Source organism: Tursiops truncatus, chromosome 15 (genome assembly GCF_011762595.2).
Source record: "Tursiops truncatus isolate mTurTru1 chromosome 15, mTurTru1.mat.Y, whole genome shotgun sequence".
NCBI classification, from domain to species: Eukaryota; Metazoa; Chordata; class Mammalia; order Artiodactyla; family Delphinidae; genus Tursiops; species Tursiops truncatus.
This window is the reverse complement of record NC_047048.1, coordinates 19,193,474-19,211,005: the sequence shown is the minus strand read 5'-3', so window position 1 is coordinate 19,211,005 and position 17,532 is coordinate 19,193,474. Positions and strand designations below refer to the sequence as shown.

At 46.3% G+C, this 17,532-nt stretch overlaps 1 protein-coding gene across 18 annotated transcripts in view; it reads right to left on the bottom strand.

The window, feature by feature from the left end:
• Positions 1-2,943: 2,943 nt before the first annotated feature.
• Positions 2,944-17,532, bottom strand: part of ARHGAP17 (Rho GTPase activating protein 17) — an 89,194-nt gene continuing 74,605 nt past the window's right edge. For 2 of the 18 annotated variants that reach the window (XM_019921890.3, XM_019921897.3), the window contains 2 exons: positions 11,674-12,279; positions 2,944-4,683 (listed from right to left, as the gene is read on the bottom strand). In XM_019921890.3, coding sequence (XP_019777449.2) covers positions 4,553-4,683; positions 11,674-12,279 — 737 coding nt within the window. In that variant the 3' untranslated portion in view covers positions 2,944-4,552. Of the gene's footprint in view, positions 5,801-8,652; positions 10,535-11,673; positions 12,280-17,532 lie in introns of all 18 variants that reach the window. The other 16 variants (XR_012326069.1, XR_002173668.3, XR_012326067.1 and 13 more) reach the window with 16 other exon arrangements.

Here is a 17,532-nt window from a genome sequence, read left to right as displayed (position 1 = left end):
CTCCCCCACTCCGCAGTCTCTGTTTCCTGGGTATTTGTTTGCAAGCTTCCTGGGGGCCGAGGCCACAGTTGTATGCTTCAGGTTGGCTCCCCAGGGTCTAGGCCAGTATCCCCCGGAGGAGACACAGAATTATTTAGAAGCCATGGCTTCAATTCTAAGCAACCTTGTATGAAAGCAAGAATGCTGTTTCTACCATGAAATGATGTGAAAAAAAATGTTGGTCATCAAATAGCATTTATTGATGTGTATGAAAACTGAATTCAAATACAAATATAGAGGGTAAAAACAGAACCCTGGTGAATTGTTTTGGTTCTTCCAAAAATATATTTGGTTCAAGTATACCCTGACGTGTCATTTGTAATGACATTTTGATGTGTGTGGCAGACAGACCCCAAGGTGACCCTCAGCGACCCCCACCTCCTGCCGTTCATGCCCTTGTATAGTCCCCTCCCCTCGAGTGTGGACAGAACCTGCAACTGACTTCTAACCAATACAATACGGCAGAGGTGATGAGATGTCATCTGTAATTGTATTACAGCATGCAGACTCTGTCTTGCTAGCAAACTCACTCTAGGGGCTGTCCTTGCTGGCTTGCCGAAGTAGCAGCCTCCCCAGGGAAGCCCACGTGACCAGGGACTGCAGGCAGCCTCTAGGAGCCGAGGGCAACCCCTCAATGATGGCAAGAAGTCCTGGGCCTCAGAACTTGTGGCCCTACAAGCATAAGCACATGATTTCTGACAACATCCTGAGGGAGCTTAGGAGTGGGTCCTTCCCCAGTTGGACCTCCAGACGGGACCCCAGCCCTGGCTAACCCTTGACTGCAGCCTTGTGAGACCCAAGGACAGGACCCAGCTAAGCTGTGCCTGGACTCCTGACCCACAGAAACTATGAGATAATAAATGTGTTTGTGTTTGTGTGGGTTTTTTTTTTTTTGGCTGCAACACATGGCTTGTGGAATCTTAGTTCCCCGACCAGGGATTGAACCCGGGTCCTGGCAGTGAGAGCACCGAGTCCTAACCACTGGGCCACCAGGGAATTTCCATGACCACTTTTTGCCTTTTGGTTGCATTGGAGCCAGTGGCTTCACTATGCCAGCAGATCTGTCTTTATCCTCAGCTCCATCACTACGATATTAGAAAAGTGGAAGCCATTGGTCTAGAAATATCTGTCAATGGGGTGCTGCCCAGTCTGGTGCAAGACCTCTAGACTATGAGGCACAGAGCCCACTTGAGACCCTGGAGTAAAGAGATGGTAGAGTGGCATCTGTGAGAAGAGGGTGAAGGCTCCGGAATATGGTTACACACCACCAGGCTCACGGCGCAGGTGGCAGGATGGTGGCAACAGACCACAGGTAGAGAACCTAGAAAGAGGGTTTGTCTTAAGACTTTCAAGTAAGAGCACTTACGGGACTCACTGGGCTCAGGACAGCACTGGGAGCTGGAGCCCCAAGAGTGGGACAAGGGTCCCCAAGGGAACCAAGGCCATCAAGGAGGTGCAGGGATTCAGTCATTCCAATTGCATCTGAAGGCTTGGGAATCCACAGGTAATCCAGCACAATCACAGCAGCCAGGGGGATGCCCCGACCCCCTGCGGTCTCCGAAATGCTGGATCAAGATCAGGCTAGGTGGGTGTTGCTTGCAAGGGGTGTGTGGTGGGAGGCACATGTCCCCGACCCTGGTGTAGCTGTGGGTTGGAGAGCAGGAACAGAAGGCCTGAGTACACAGGACTGAAGTTTCCAGGAGAAACTGTTCTCTGGAGAAGAGAAGGAAGCAATCTGAAGGGGCAGATACCAGCAGCATCTTCCTGGAGGCCAGCACCTTCCTGGATGGTCAGGGGTGGCCACATGAGTTTGGATTACAGACTTCTCGGGAAATCCCTGGTGGTCCAGGGGTTAGGACTCCACTTTCACTGGAGGGTGGGGGGGCCCGGGTTCTAACCCTGGTCGGGGAACTAAGATCCTGCAAGCTGCGAGGCAAAAAATAAATACGTAAGTAAATTTAAAGAATTAGATTACAGAGCTGTCTACCTCTCTCCCGCGGGTAGTGCCAGGGCGAGGCGACAGCGACGTGGCGCCTCCCCTGGCAGGGCTGATCACATCTCTGCAGCACCTTGGAGGTGCTTCCGCCATGGTGCAATTACAACTGAGCCGCCACGTCCCACACTATGACTCGCCCACCCAAGAAGATGGAGAGCAGCCACTGACACATGTACAGGGGCAAGGAGGTTTCCTTTTTCTTTAGATCGGAGCTGTTGAGGCAGGGAGATTGCTACAAACAATAGGAGAGTGAAAATGGAACACTGTTCTTAAAATAATGAGGGTAGGGTTTGCTGTATTTCAGAATCATTTTGTTCATCACGGCCCTTCCGTGTCCCCAGGCACCAATGCCGTCTCCTCGGCAAGCACTGCGTCCCAGCTCCCTCCTGAGTATGAGCTCAGGCATCCTGGAGATAGCATCTCCAAGGTCTGCAGAGATGCCTGACTGTGGACAGCTGGGCTCCTTGAAGAAGGGGTCAACGCTTATGAGCAACAAACATCGAGACCTTTGCTTTCTCTATAAGGTTTGTTCTAAAGCTAAGGGCAGTGGGGAGGGGGAGCAGAGAAAAAGAACAGGGATGGGGACTTCCCTGGTGGCGCAGTGGTTAAGAATCCACCTGCCAATGCAGGGGACATGGGTTTGAGCCCTGGTCCGGGAAGATCCCACATGCCGCGGAGCAACTAAGCCCGTGCTCCGCAACTACTGAGCCTGTGCTCTAGGGCCCGAGAGCCACAACTACTGAGCCCACGCACCACAACTACTGAAGCCCGTACACCTAGAGCCCATGCTCCGCAACAAGAGAAACCACCACAATGAGAAGCCCGCGCACTGCAACGAAGAGTAGCCCCCGCTCCCCGCAACTAGAGAAAGCCCACGTGCTGCAACGAAGACCCAACACACCCAAAAATAAATAAATAAATAAATTTATATATATATATAAAAAAAGAGCAGGGATGGCGTATGAGGAAGGAAAGAGTGAGCCTTCGGCAAACACAAATTTAAGATACCGGGGAAAATGGGTCTACAGGTACATATTTTCAATGTAATTAATAAGTGCAGGGAGCACTTTGGGGCACAGGAAACTGTGAGTTAAGAGGAAAAAGCGATTGCCCTTTTCAAGTTAAACTTAAGTCAATTCATAGGGGAAGGAGGTCCAGGGGCTTCTGAGCAAGGGCTGGGTCACGGATGCACCTGGCGAGCAGTTCTATCAGTGGAGCCGCCCAGGGCAGCCAACATGGCAGCATGTGTTCCAAAAGATGACGCCAAATCTGGGCCACGGGGAGGGCTATCGTCACAACAGCCATCGAGCCCGTCGGCCTCGCTTTGCTCCAATTCCCCACCCACTCTTCCCAAGTATTTCAATCCTGGGACGGAAGTGCCTTCCAGTCCCTGGAAAAGGATGTTCCCCTGGAACGTAATGGCTCTGCCTCCTGCCCTAGGCCTGTGGGGCTGAGTACTGCGAGCTGGCCTCCAAGGGTCTAAGTGTCTCTAGACAAGTGTCTGCGGACCAGAAAGGGTGTCAGGACTGGTGAGAGCAAAGGAAGAGCCCAGCCCATGGAACATTCGCTAAGAGACAGCCAGTCCGGGCAGTCTCTGGGTCACCTGGTGGCTGGTCTCACTGCTGTGACCTTGCCCGCCACTCCTTCAAACTTCTACATTCACAGCTAGACCCCCAGACGTCCCATCCCCAATTCTACATAGTTAAGTGACAACATGCGCACACACAATCCACAGCTTTGCCTCTAAGAATGATGAAGTTTTCATATAAACCACAGGATATATTTAATTCAAATTAAACATGAAACTAGAATAATGTTCGCTCCTTATCAAGTAGCAATTACATTGTTTTAAAAAAAAAGAGAACAGTACATTTCCGTCTACGTTCTGGCAATCCAACGAGGCCAAGGCAATCCAGTTTGCTGAGGTGACGGATCCAGCAGTCACCACCAACGCTTGTGGTTCTGAGGCAGTTGGGTAGACACAGACCATACTTCATACAAAATGATTCTGCAGCACGTCCGAAGAAGAGGAACCTCCCTTGTGATATATAAGAACGAAAGCCCAAGTAGCAGGAAGCAGGTGACTTGCGTAATGGATGTACTTTATTAAATAGATAGTTAACGCGTTGCTTTTTATTCATTCCAAATTGCTGATGGCGTTGCCTGCGTTAATAGCGGTGACAAATGCTTCCTACGCATGCCTCGGCAATGATACTCTTTCCACTGTAGGTATTTCTATTTTCTTTCTTTCTTTCTTTAAAAAAAAATTTTTTTTTTTTTTGGCATGATTCTTTCCCATGTAAAGAAAGCCAACTTCTTCAAGACACAGGTCATTCAGCTTTAAGTGTCAGCCTCGGCTCTCTCCTCAGGCTGTGAGAAGGCCATGTCCTGCATGATGAGGCCTTCTTTCTCCCTCCACTGAAAGCTTCTCGCTGTCTGGTCTGCAAAGATGAACGTCTGCCTGCCCCTGCTCCACTCGCCAGGGTGGAAGGGGTCAAGGGCAGGGGGTGGCTTTCTTCACAGGGCGGTACTTTCTGTATCATTGTCCATGTCCAACAGAATGCGGCCGGGCAGGTCTTTGCTGGCTGAGTCTGAATGCGTTTCAGGAAAGATGCTGCAAAGCGGTTCTGAAACCCTAGAATTGGCGTCTGGACAAAAACACGAGGAAGAGACATGGTATCAGTGCGTGGTAACACCCCAGAGGCCACCCGAGGAGAGGAGAAGCTGGAAAGTTTGAGAGTCAGCCCATGCACGCACACTCCCTTACTAGAGGCACCATCAGCCCTGAGAAGTTGAGTCAAGCCTTTGATACCCCAGGGGCAGCCAGCCACGTGGCACAGCCCCACCTCCTGGCTCTGGTGGTCCTTTCTGTGAGCGCACGGCAGTCCTCAGAGATGCAACCCTGGAAGGGTTTGCCTGCTGATTGAGGAGAGGAAACCTTATTCCTACCAATGTCTCTAACACATTAACTGAAATCTCCTGACAGCATCTGGGCTGCAGGAATAGCTGAGCGTCACTGGGAAAAGTTCCCTCCTCCGAGGCTGGTGCGTGTCCTCCTGTTACTAATGCTATGCCCTCAACCTCGGCACTAGTGACACTTGGGGCCGGATCCCTCTGGGCTGTGGGGCTGTCTTGTGCACTGTGGGATGTTTGGCAGCATCCCTGCCCTCACCCACTAGATGCTGACGGCACAAGCTCTCTTTCCCACAGTGTGACGACAGAAGATGTCTCCAGACACTGCCACATGTCCCTGGGGTGGGAGGGGGGAACAAGCACTGGAGTGTAGCACCAAATCTCCTACAAATATTAATTTTCTCATCTATTTCTAATATCGGGCTGGCCAAAAAGTTCGTTCCGGTTCTGTAGCATGGAAAAACCCAAACGACCTTTTTGGCCAACCCAATACTTATATAGCTCCAATTCCTTTTTCACATCTTATTATGTTGGCTGGAACTCCTTCGGCAAGACAGTAAATACACGGTCCTCAAGCCATCATCCCTCGCTCCCATGCTCACAAGACACCTTAACCAATCACAGCCCTCTTCCTAGTGAGACGGTGAGCCTCAGATTCCCTCATTCATAAACAAATACTTACTGAGCACCTCCCACATTCTACCGGTGAGGACACAACAGTGAACAAGCCAGACACAGATTTAATGAAGCCTACAGCCAAGTGGGGGAGACAGGCCCTTCTGTCTTGAAGAATTTGTTTCTCTGGTAGATGTGAGTTCTAGCAAATGATGAGCCTTGTTAGGGATTTTAGGGCTGGTGGAAGAGAGAAGGGAGACGTTCAGATTTGTGGTAGTTTCACTGTGCCAGGTTAGGGCTAGTCACGTAGGGAGCACAGAGGGAGGGAGAGTGGGAGGTGGGTGTGCTGGGGTCTCCCTGTTATGCCTAAGAGCTGCTTTTCTGCACTTGCTGTGGTGCAGGTACACCGTGTCTGCCCTTGCTGGGAGCTGCTTTCGGCAGTACTTCTGTTTCACCTTCTCCTCACCCACACAGACAGAGCTGGCAAATGCAGGTGCACCCTGGGAGGCTCACTGCTTTGAGACTGGTTCCTGATCCGACACGTGCCCACAGCTCTGAGCTGCGAGATCCACTTACTTCCTGGGACGTCCCTTTACTCTCAGTGACTCCTGGGTTGGAAGGCCCATCTGTCGAGGTTTCCTACACACCACAACCCAGAGAAACGTCTAGATTTATGAAGGTGCCAAGGTGGCAAAGAGTTCAGGTGCTGGATGGCATTTCAGACAATTCAGGTCTTATATTTGTAAAACCAACAAGCAGGGGAGCCTCTGGGAGGCTCAACTCTCCAACACAGCCGGCACTGGAAGGAGGAGCAGAGCCAGACTGGTTGGGCTCTGGAGCCTGGTTCTTAATCTGCAGAGGGCGTCTCCCCCGCCACCCCACCCCCAGGAGGACATATGCCCTTGGGTGAGCGGCCTGGGAGAGAAGACAGTGCCTAAGCAGATGACGGCTTGAGTCTTAAACACTCTGCCTCATCTTAGTACAAAGGAGATAAAGGTTATTTTAGAAAGTGCCTGCAGGAGCACTTCCATATTTTTTTAAACACCTCTAAACCCTGCTGGCTATAGATTTACACAAGGCATCATTTTTCATTATATGCATTCCAAGAAGGGCTGGTCTTTGAGCATATTGCTTGGAGCTAAGTTCATATGAAAGATATTAGATTAAAAGAGAAAAAAAAAAAACAAAAATAAAAACAAGAAAGCAGAGGCCCAGGTCACAGCCTCCGTTCACAGGCAGAATGCCATGTGGTTCACCACTGCTCTGCGGCTCTGACGAATGCAGCCTGGTTCCCTCCTTTTTTGAGTATCTTTATCCAGGAGTGGACCCTGTGAGGGTGGGAACTGGCATTCTACAATTTAGAGTATGGTCCAGCAATTTTGAATATGTGCTTTTAGGTTGTAAACCTCCCCTCCGGAAAGGCCAAGGTTATTCTGATAGCCACTTGGACAGGTAAGAGATCCAAATGCCTTGCTGAAATCAAACATTTCAGGCACGGCTGCAGGGTGAATCAGCCCCCTCCCAATAATTAAATCCTTCTCTAAACTACAGTCTGAGGGAATGACTTCCTTGAAGTCCTCATCAGGTTTCTAGGGCTGTGAGAGGCTGACTCATCTCTGGGAGACTGAGTCAACTTCTTATTATTTCAGTAAAAGGAGAGATTCTGTTCCAGTCTCACTGGATGTTTATCTTGACATGATTCTGACATCTACTTATTAAAAATAAAGTGCAAGTAGAAGCAGAAGCCACTTAAATGTCCAACTATGAGCAATAATACATCTGCTTAATGAAATATTATGCAGTCACTGAAAAACTACATTGTAACGTGGGAAAGAGCATGTGATGTAAAGTAAAATAAAACCGCAAAATCAAAATCTGTATATGCCAAATAATTATGATTGTGCATCCCCTTGCCTTTTAGAAAAAAAAAAACTAGAAGGAAAAAATAAAATATGAATGGTGGACTTTTTCAATTATGGAAGGGTGATTTCTTATTGTTTCTAATCCCCAATTTGCTTTAGTATCATACTTATTTTTAAAAATGCATTACTGGGCTTCCCTGGTGGCGCAGTGGTTGAGAGTCCGCCTGCCGATGCAGGGGACATGGGTTCGCGCCCCGGTCTGGGAAGATCCCACATGCCGCGGAGCGGCTGGGCCCGTGAGCCATGGCCGCTGAGCCTGCGCGTCCGGAGCCTGTGCTCCGCGACGGGAGAGGCCGCAACAGTGAGAGGCCCGCGTACCGCAAAAAACAAACAAACAAAAAAAAAAGCATTACTTTCATGATATAAAAGGAGTTTAATTTTAAAAAGCAAAGGCTATGAGAACCAGCAAAGTCCCAAGTGTCTGATGACCACTATTGTGACTCGTTCTACCACCATACAGTGGACAAATGACTCACTAAATTAATCCCAGCCTCACTAAATCAAGAACATTTTCTACTCCAGAGCACTGTCTTTTTCACCCACCACCAAGGGGTACATCAGGATCAAAATATGGATGCCTGGCTCCAGACCTCCTGCGTCTGTGTCCCGGCATGAGTTTTTAAAATGGTGACATACGAATCTAATACCTAACTCTGTATTATCTTTTTTTTTCTCCATAAAAATGATAATAAATAGCTACCATTTACTTAGACCCCCTGCATATTAAGAACCGCACGATGCTTTTCTTATTTTATCTACTGTAATCCCTTTGAAGGTTATTCTCACAAATGTCACCATTTTACAGATCAGCCAGGTTGTGCCGTGCCATTGTTACACAGAGTGAGCTGAAATTTTAATTCAGGCTTCTCTGATTCTAGTGTGTGCTCTTTCCACTACCCCTCAAGCCTGCCCAGTACAGAAAAGACTGGAAGTTAAAGAGGTAACAAGGCCAGCCTGGCGATGACGTGTTGCATGTCTGTGAACATGCTTAGTATGCAGAGTACTTGGCAGCAAGCATGAACAAAGCCAGCCTCCTTTAGCACATGCACTATTAGTAGGGGTGCAAGCAGGCAGGGTTAGAGTGACCGGTTAATAGCAGGCATTAGTGCACAAATATGATCATCAAGTAGCAAAAATGCTTTGGCCAATCAGGTGCCTTTTCCTTACCATTAAATATTCCAATTTCAGTTCCTACTGAATATGGCAGGTCATACATCTAAATTATTTAATAAAATGTTAAATTAGAACACTCTTGGCTAAAATCTATTACTTTAAAAACAGCAAGATGCAAACTCTTTTCCTTGCAAAGCTAAACTCCTACTGCTTTCTTTTCCTTTCTTTCTTTCTTTCTTTCTTTCTTTTTCCTACTGCTTTCTAGAGTAACAAATTAGGAAGAGATTCAGAACGACAGCAGAATCCCTCCTTTCTCTGGTGCTGGTGCAGAGCTGCCACAAACTGGCTGTCCGACCTGTTTGGCAGCAGTAATCGCCCCCAAGAGTCTCTCTTAATCCCCAGGCCTTAATTCAATTTTTAAGATTAAATGCTCTGAATGAATAACCTGTTCTCAGGAATTTGTCTGTCTAGAGCTTTCCAAGTGAAAACATGATGTCACAATAAAGGACTACCTGTCTAGGGAAGTTACATTTTTTTCTTCTTGAAATACCCAATGGCTATATCCAAGATTGCCTAAGAGCAGCATGAACAACACGAGCATATTCATAAATTCTAAACGCTGGCCTTTTGTGTACTCCTAATGGCAATCCGGGGGATTTTAAGAAATTAAAAATTAATTCTGTAATACAAAGATAATGGTGGTGACCTGTAATTTCTTGAGTTAGGAGAATTCGAAGTGCAGATTGGTTTTAAAATATTTAGCTAATATCCTAAGGAAAAGTATTTATAATATCAAATTTCACTTATCTGACAATTGTCAAAGTACAGAGCACTGCAGTGTTATAGCAGATCAATAAAATAAGCTTCTGAAATAAATACACCCCAGGTAAACATGGTATTAAAGAGTAGACATAATTCTGGTCTGCAGTCTTTCATCTAAATAAAAGGGAAGATCTGGGAATAAAATTCTGATGTGTCACAAGTATTGAAGTGTTAAAAGGCTCAGCCTTAATTAGGGTTTAGTCACTTCACTCTGTGATTTTCACACCCAACTGGGCAACCACAGACTTTTGGGTTCATCACCTAGGAGTCAGGAAGGCGGAACCACGCCTCTGTGTCCTCCTCTGTGTTGTAAAGATCGCATTCTTGTTTTCCCCTTCTGGTGTCTATAGAAAGTCTTCCTAGACCAAAGATGTGGAAACGCCGGCTAAGTAGTCCACTGAAGGCTTAAGGCTCAGATCAGCTGATTAGAGCAGTAACGAGAGCCTTATTCCGTCTAAGTGTGGACCTAAAGGCAAGATTCAGATGAGCCTCACAGTACCTTTCAAAAAGCTCATATGGTTTAAGAAAGCAAAAATGTAAGCATGCCAGAATGCAAAGAAATTTAGTGTGGGATCTTTGGAGGAAGATTTTTTTGGGGGGGGGGGTCCTGAGAAATTCAAACACCAAATTAAGAAGCTCCATGCAGTTAACTTGCACTTAAGAGGTAAAATTAAAACTTAAAGCTCAAGACACAAGGGACGCAATTTTCCGTGCTAACTGCACCAGAGACCTCTTTGGGTGATGCTGATGAGCCAATCAATGAGAGGGAAATCACGCTGAAAAGAGCAGAATGCTTGTGAAAGGCTTACCAAAAAGAAAGGAGACATTTCTTAGTATCTTATCTGAGCGGCTTGAAATCGGGCTTGCAATCTACTGACATCTACCTCTTGAATTCGAAGCATTTGCAGCTCAAAGTGCTTCTGATAAAAACAAAAGTGATGTCTAGAGAATGGATGGCAGGGGGTCAGATGGCTGCTCCTGAGCACAAAGTCAAAAGCATGTATGCAAAACACCGCTAAGCAGGAGCATTTGGAGCTGCAGGAAGCTGCTTGGGGGGGTTACAGACCTTAGTCCTGGAAACCTTCCCCACCTGTGAGGGCGCTAGGAAGGGCATCTATTGGGAAACAAACAAACCAATGTGGCTTTGTTTTTTTAAACATAAAAGCAAGCATCATCAGAAAAAAGTTAACAATTTATAACACACACAAATCATGCATTATATTCCTGAAAAAAAAAAAGTTATCCAAAGAAAGACTAGTCGGTTAACCCTCATCACTTAGGGTACCAGTGTGGGGTGTATCCTTTGCTCATTTTCAGCAGAGATTGTCATTCAGGACGCTTGGAGGGCCCAGAGGTATATTTCGGCTACTTCTCTAAAACTGGCTCCACTTAGGAAAATTTAAAACTAGGCTGTTCTAAGATATGATTCAAAGTCCCTAATTATCATTTTAAGAAAACACACTAAAAAAAAATCTATCCATCCCATCCTTAAATCAAATAGTAAATTAGAGCACTTGGGACAGAAATTTTTAAAAGAATCATAATTAAAGAAAATGGTCATGTTCTAGACTGTCTATAAAAAAATACCCCATTAGGTAGGTAAAATCTGTACAATCACCAATACCCAAAACAGATTTCCATCGAATTATGAGGAAATATTGATTCTTCTGTCCTTTGCCACTAGAGGCTGGCACTCTCATATGATCGTGTCCCAAATCTCCCTTCCAGAGCATCCAATTTGGAACAAATCACATTTTTTAAGATTATACCTGAAATGCTTCACTTTCTATGAATATTTTTACTCTTAAAAGGAAAATAAGCATTTTAATGAGGGATTCACTAAGAAATGGATGTCATGCTCAAGTTGTACAATACCTTCCACCTGTATTACTAGGTCATTATACCTAGAAAAATGTAAATGTAGATGGCTCTTAAACACATAGTGAACCTATACATCAGGGGTTGGCAAACTTCAAGGGCGAGGTAGTAACTTTGAAGGCTCGGGAAGTATATGACTTCTGAAAGGACTACACAACTCTGCTGTTTTAGCACGAAAGCCAGAAAGAATATGTCAACAACTGGGCGTAGTTGTGTTTCAATAAAACTTTATTTATAAAAACAAGCTGAGGGCCAGATCTGGCCTGCGTGGTAGTTTGCCAACCCCTGATATAAACGAAAGCCTAAATGAGGGGGAGCAGTAAAAAGCCAGGTAGAGTGGACAGGGGGAAATGTCTGAACCCACTTCCCACTTACCCGTGACTATTTTGGAGGAGGTGGGAGCTGCGATGCTGAGGCTGCCATCCCCGGCGGGGTGGGCGCCAGGAGGATGAGGGGGTGGGGGCACGCTGGGCCGGTTCCTCGGCTTTGGTACTGGTCTCGGTCTCGGCAAGGTTCCAGCGTGTGGCTGCGCGGTCTCAGGGTTACTCACCACCTGGCCGGGGTTCTGTTTTCCTAGGGGCGGAGTGCTGGGGGGCGTCGGCGTCTGGGGAGGGGTGTGGGAGGACTGCTCAAGTCCGGGCTCACCGGGCAGGGCCCCGGGGGCCGGTGGGCCCTGACTGCCTGGCTTGGTGAGCGCTGGCGGCGGTGTGGCCTGCGTGGGGGGCTGCGGCGGCGGGTGGTTGGGGGCTTGGATCGGAGGCAGGCTGCTGGAGTATCTCCGGGGTGCGGAGAGCTGCGAGGTGGCGCAGGGCTGGCCTGGGGCCTGGCCGGGCGGCTGAGTTGGGGGAGAAGGGCTTCGGGTGGACGGCTTTGGTGACAGGCTGGGTGGATGCTGAGATGCTCCTGGAGAACTCTGGCCCCCGGGATGGCCAGGAGGCGGGTTTCCAGGTTTCGGGGGTGCTGGAGCAGGTTTTTTAACAGCTGCACGAAGGAAAAACACCTCTCAGGAAGAGCAGCAGGGTGATGGCCAACGCCCCCCGGGCCAGGGCACCGAGGCTGGTGTAAGCCAGCTGAGATCAGCACCCACGCCCACTCCCAATACCACACCAGCTGGCGGCACCTCGCCACCATGGTCCTCCTCCCCCAAACCCACAGTCTTAGTCTAACCATGAAAAAAGCCTCTGACAAACGCAAATTGAGAGACTGTCTTTAAAATGCGAGTACTCCCTAGAACTGTCAAGGCCGTGAGAAAACAAGGGAAGATGGAGAAACCGTCACAGGCCAGAGGAGAGTAAGGAGACGTGATGACTAAATGCCCTGTGCTCTTCTGGGTGGGAGCCAGCAGGGGTTGGAAGACGGCTGTTAGAGGAAAAACCGGTGACGTTCGAACAAAATGAGTTTGGTTAGTACTAATGTACCAACGTTGGTTTCTTAGCCGTCATAAATGTACTGTGGTGATGTAAGATGTTAACAGGGGAAAGTGGGTCAGGGGTATACGAGAACTCCAGACTATCTTTGCAACTTTCCCGTAAATCTAAAATTACTCCAAAATAAAAAGGTTATTTTTTAAAAGTACATTAGACACATATAGGTCTTTACAGACCTGTCATTTTAAAAGTTGAATAATTAGAAAACTCAGTTAATGGAGGCCACCCCGCCTACATGGAGTCTCCGTTCAAAGCCTACTTGACAGCGACCTTCTCTCATGAGAAGAGACACAGAGAAGCAAGAGCAGCTAAGCGGTGGTGGCGGGGGGGGGACCCCTAAGCACGACTGGTCTGCCTGTACAGACCGTGGGCCCCTTGCTCTAAGCCATCTTCTCCTAGAGGACTTGATTTTTTTTTATAACAGAAATTCTATGAATTCCAGAATCACTTGTGCTAATAGATATATTCTAGATAAAAGTACAGATACGGACGATCGCCTTAGATTCAGCTCTAAGGAGAGTTGAATCACATCAGTCTCCCCCCTACACCAGCTGAAATCAGCACCACTGGCGGGTGGGAATTTGGTACTGAGGATGGTGAGGTAGGTAGAAAAAACAAGTCTGGAGACTGGTTTTGGGCTGAGAGGTTGGGTGGAAAGGAGAGACTTTAGCATATTTCAAGTTCTGCTGAGATCTTATTAATTGCCTAAGGAAGGGAGAGGGAAACGAAGGGAAGAAATGAACATGTATCACTCACCTAACACATGACCAGCAACAAGTTGGGCCCTTTACATAGACTGTCTCATTTAAGTCTCACAAGCACACCACAAAACAGGCATTGTTATATCCATTTCACGGTGCAGAAAACCAAGGCTCAGAGAGGTCAAGTGTTTGTAAAAGGTCACACAGCCAGTACGGAGCAGAACAGAGGCTCACACCATGTCCTGTGGACTCCTTGGACTCTTTTTTCCCTCTTCCTCCTTCCTGCACTGCCTGGCTTCCTGCTCATAGGGGCCAGGATTCAGGAATGAAAGGAGTATAAAGTCTACTCTATTGGCCTAGAACTTCTGATCCCAGAACTGGGAAGACCTTTTCCCACAGAAACAACCAACCAGCTGACAAAGGAATCTGGAATATTAGCCGCACTCTGGTTATCATAAACAACTTGAAAAGAAAAGTTTCTAGCTCTCTGTTCTAAGCAATATTAATTATAAATTCATATTGGATAAAAGATCATTCTTGACATTTAAGGGAGCAGAGGGAATTAGAAGAGGAAGCATGAGAGTAGTGTGATAAGGCTCAAGTCCCACATTGGCCACGTCCATCGTGGAGGCCAGGCTGGGAGCAAGGCAGGCCTCGTCTAAGGCCACCATGAAGGTGCTGGGAGGCTGAGCCAGGGTGGGGGATGGCACACAAAGGATCAAACTGAGATCTATGATTGCAGGAAAAAGGAAGCAGGAAAGACTCCAAATGGGGCTACGAAGGAACCTCAACCTGAAAGCAGGGGCTCTACCTGGAATCCAGGTAGAAAAGACCTAATTTCCCTTGAGCACCAGTTGGGATACAGATGAAGGTGGTGGTGGCTCAGAGGAAAGCCTTCTTAAGATGTTTCAATAGCAAAACTGTTATTTATTCTATTTCCCCAGTCCTGGTTACAGAGGAGATATTAAAGTGATGTGGACTCAGAAATCTATCCTTTGCCCAGTTTTCAATTGGGTTATCTGTGTTTTTGCTATTGAATTGTATGAGTTTCTTATATATGTTGGATATTAACCCCCTAACTTGACTGTGGTAATTATTTCACAATGTATACATATATTAAGTCATCACATTGTATTGTACATCTTAAAAGAAAATGCAACATGGGATTCTGGATTGATACTGGGACAGAAAGAAAACTTTACTGGAAAAACTCAGAAATCTGGTCAAAGCCTGAAGTTTAGCTAATAGTATTGTATCAGTGTTAATTTCCTGATTTCAGTAGGTGTTCTGTGAGACAGTAAAATTAAGAGAAGCTCAGTGAAGACTACATGGGCCTTCTCTATACTATCTTCGCAACTTTCCTTTAAGTCTAAAATTATATAAAATTCAAAAAATTTTAAAATATGTATGTCATTTCATATTGAAGATTATCCATCCTCCAATAAATACAGTTGGGAGTTAAGACAGGGCACCATGGTTCACATGGAATTTAACTGGCTTTAGAAGCACTTTCAGTAAATCATGTCCCTTTCTAGACCAGAGTTTCTCAACCTCAGCAGTACTGACATGTTGGGCTAGATAGTTCTTTGTTGCTGGGGGCTGTCCTGCACATTGTAGGATGTTTACCAGCATCCCGGGCCTCTACCCACTAGATGCCAATACCACTCCCCTCCCTGCCTGTAACAACCAAAAATGTCTCCAGATTTTGCCAAATGTCCCAGATGGTGGGGGACGGCTAAATCATCCCAAGTTGTTCTAGATCTAAGAGGCACTTGGAGCTCTCAGACCACACATATTTGAGTGCCCTCTCTGTGACAGGCACAGGACAAGGGCTAGGAATACTGCAGTGCATGAGACAGGTAAAATTCCAGCTCTTTAAGAGCTACTAGGGGAGACTGGCAATACGCTAAAAAACAAATTTAAAAATTTCAGATGGAGGAAAAGGCTCTGAGAGAAATAGAGTGATGTGACAGAGAATAATTTGTGTGAGTGGTGGCGTTGGCAGGTGGTCATCAGTTCAGACTGGGTGGTCAAGGAGGGCTCACCAGGGAAGTACTCTTTGAGCTGAGACCTGAATGATGGAGGAACCATGTGTGGAGCAGAATAGAGTGAACAGAAATAAATCCATGCCTATACAGTCAATTGATCTTCGACAGGGTACCAAGAATACACAATGGGGAAAGGATAGTTTCTTCAACAAATGATGCTGGGAAAACTGGATATCCACATGCAAAAGAATGAAACTGGACCCTTACCTTACACAATACACAAAAGTCAACTCAAAATGGATTAAACATAGGACCTGAAACTCTAAAACTCCTTGAAGAAAACACAGGGGGAAGCTTCACAACATTGGTGTTGGCAGTGATTTCATGGATATGACCCCAAAAGCACAGGCAACAAAACAAAAATAGATGTGTGGGATTACATCAAACTAATAAGCTTTGGTACAATCAACAAAGGAAACGACAGAATGAAAAGGCAACCTACAGAATGGGAGGAAATATTTTCAAACCATGTATCTGACAAGGTGTTAATTTCCAAAATATATAAAGAACTCCTATAGCTCAATAGCAAAGAAATGAATAACCTGATTTAAAAAAAAAAGAAATTAAAAAAATTATCTATTTATTTGGCTGCACTGGATCTTAGTTGTGGCACACAGGGATCTTCATTGCTGCACGCGAGATCTTCGTTGTGGCATGCGGGATCTTTAGTTGAGACATGCAAAGTCTTAGTTGTGGCATGTGGGATCTAGTTCCCTGACCAGGGATTGAACCCAGGCCCCCTGCATTGGGAGCACAGAGTCTTTAGCCACTGGACCACCAGGGAAGTCTCACGAACTACCTGATTTTAAAATGGCCTAAAGGGACTTCCCTGGTGGTGCACTGGTTAAGAATCCACCTGCCAATGCAGGGGACACGGGTTCGAGCCCTGGTCCAGGAAGATGCCACATGCCACGTAACAGCTAAGTGCGTGCGCCACAACTACTGAGCCTGTGCCCTAGAGCCCGTGAGCCACAACTACTGAGCACACGTGCCACAACTACTGAAGCCTGTGTGCCTAGAGCCTGTGCTCCACAACAAGAGAAGCCACCGCAGTGAGAAGGCCTCACACCACAACAAAGAGTGGCCCCTGCTCACCACGACTAGAGAAAGCCCGCGTGCAGCAACGAAGACCCAACACAGCCAAAAATAAATAAATAAATAAAATAAAATGGACTAAAGACTTGAAAAGACATTTCTCTATAGATGACATAAAAATGGCCATCAGGCATATAAAAAGGCGCTCAACATCACTAACCACCAGGAAAACGCAAATCAAACCCCAAAACGACATGTTACCTCACATCTGCTAGAATGGCTAATATAAAAAAAAAGACAGCAAGTGCTGGTGAGAATACGGAGAAACTGGAACTCCCATACGCTATTCGTGGGAATGTAAATTGGTACAGCCCTTATGGAAAACAGTATGGAGGCTCCTAAAAAAAATTAAAAATAGAACTACCATATTGATTCAGAAATCCCATTTCTGGGTATTTATCCAAAAGAACTGAAATCAGGATCCTGAAGCGATTATTTGCACATCCATGGTCACTGAAGCATCATTATTCACAATAGCCAAGACATGGAAACAACCTATATGCCCATTGACAGATGACTGGATTAAAACAATGTGGTGTATATATAAAATGGAATATTATTTAGCCTTAAAAAGGAAGGAAATTCTGTCATATATATAACAACATGGACAAACCTTAAAGACTTTATACTAAGTGAAATAAGCCAGTCACAGAAGGACAAATACTGCACGATTCCACTTACATGAAGCATCTAAAATAGTCACACTCTTAGAATCAGAGAGTGGAATGGGAGCTGCCAGGGGCTGGGGGTATACAGTAGAGATGGGGAGTGATGGAGAGCTGGTATTCAATAGGCATAAGGTTTCAATTATGTCAGGTAGCTTTACATCATTGGGCCTATAGCACAATACTGTATTGTACACTTAAGAGTACAGTACTGGATACTGTACACAAATATTTAAGAGGGTAGATCTCATGTTGTGTTCTTACCCCGATAAAATAAAAAAGAAGGAACCATGTGAAG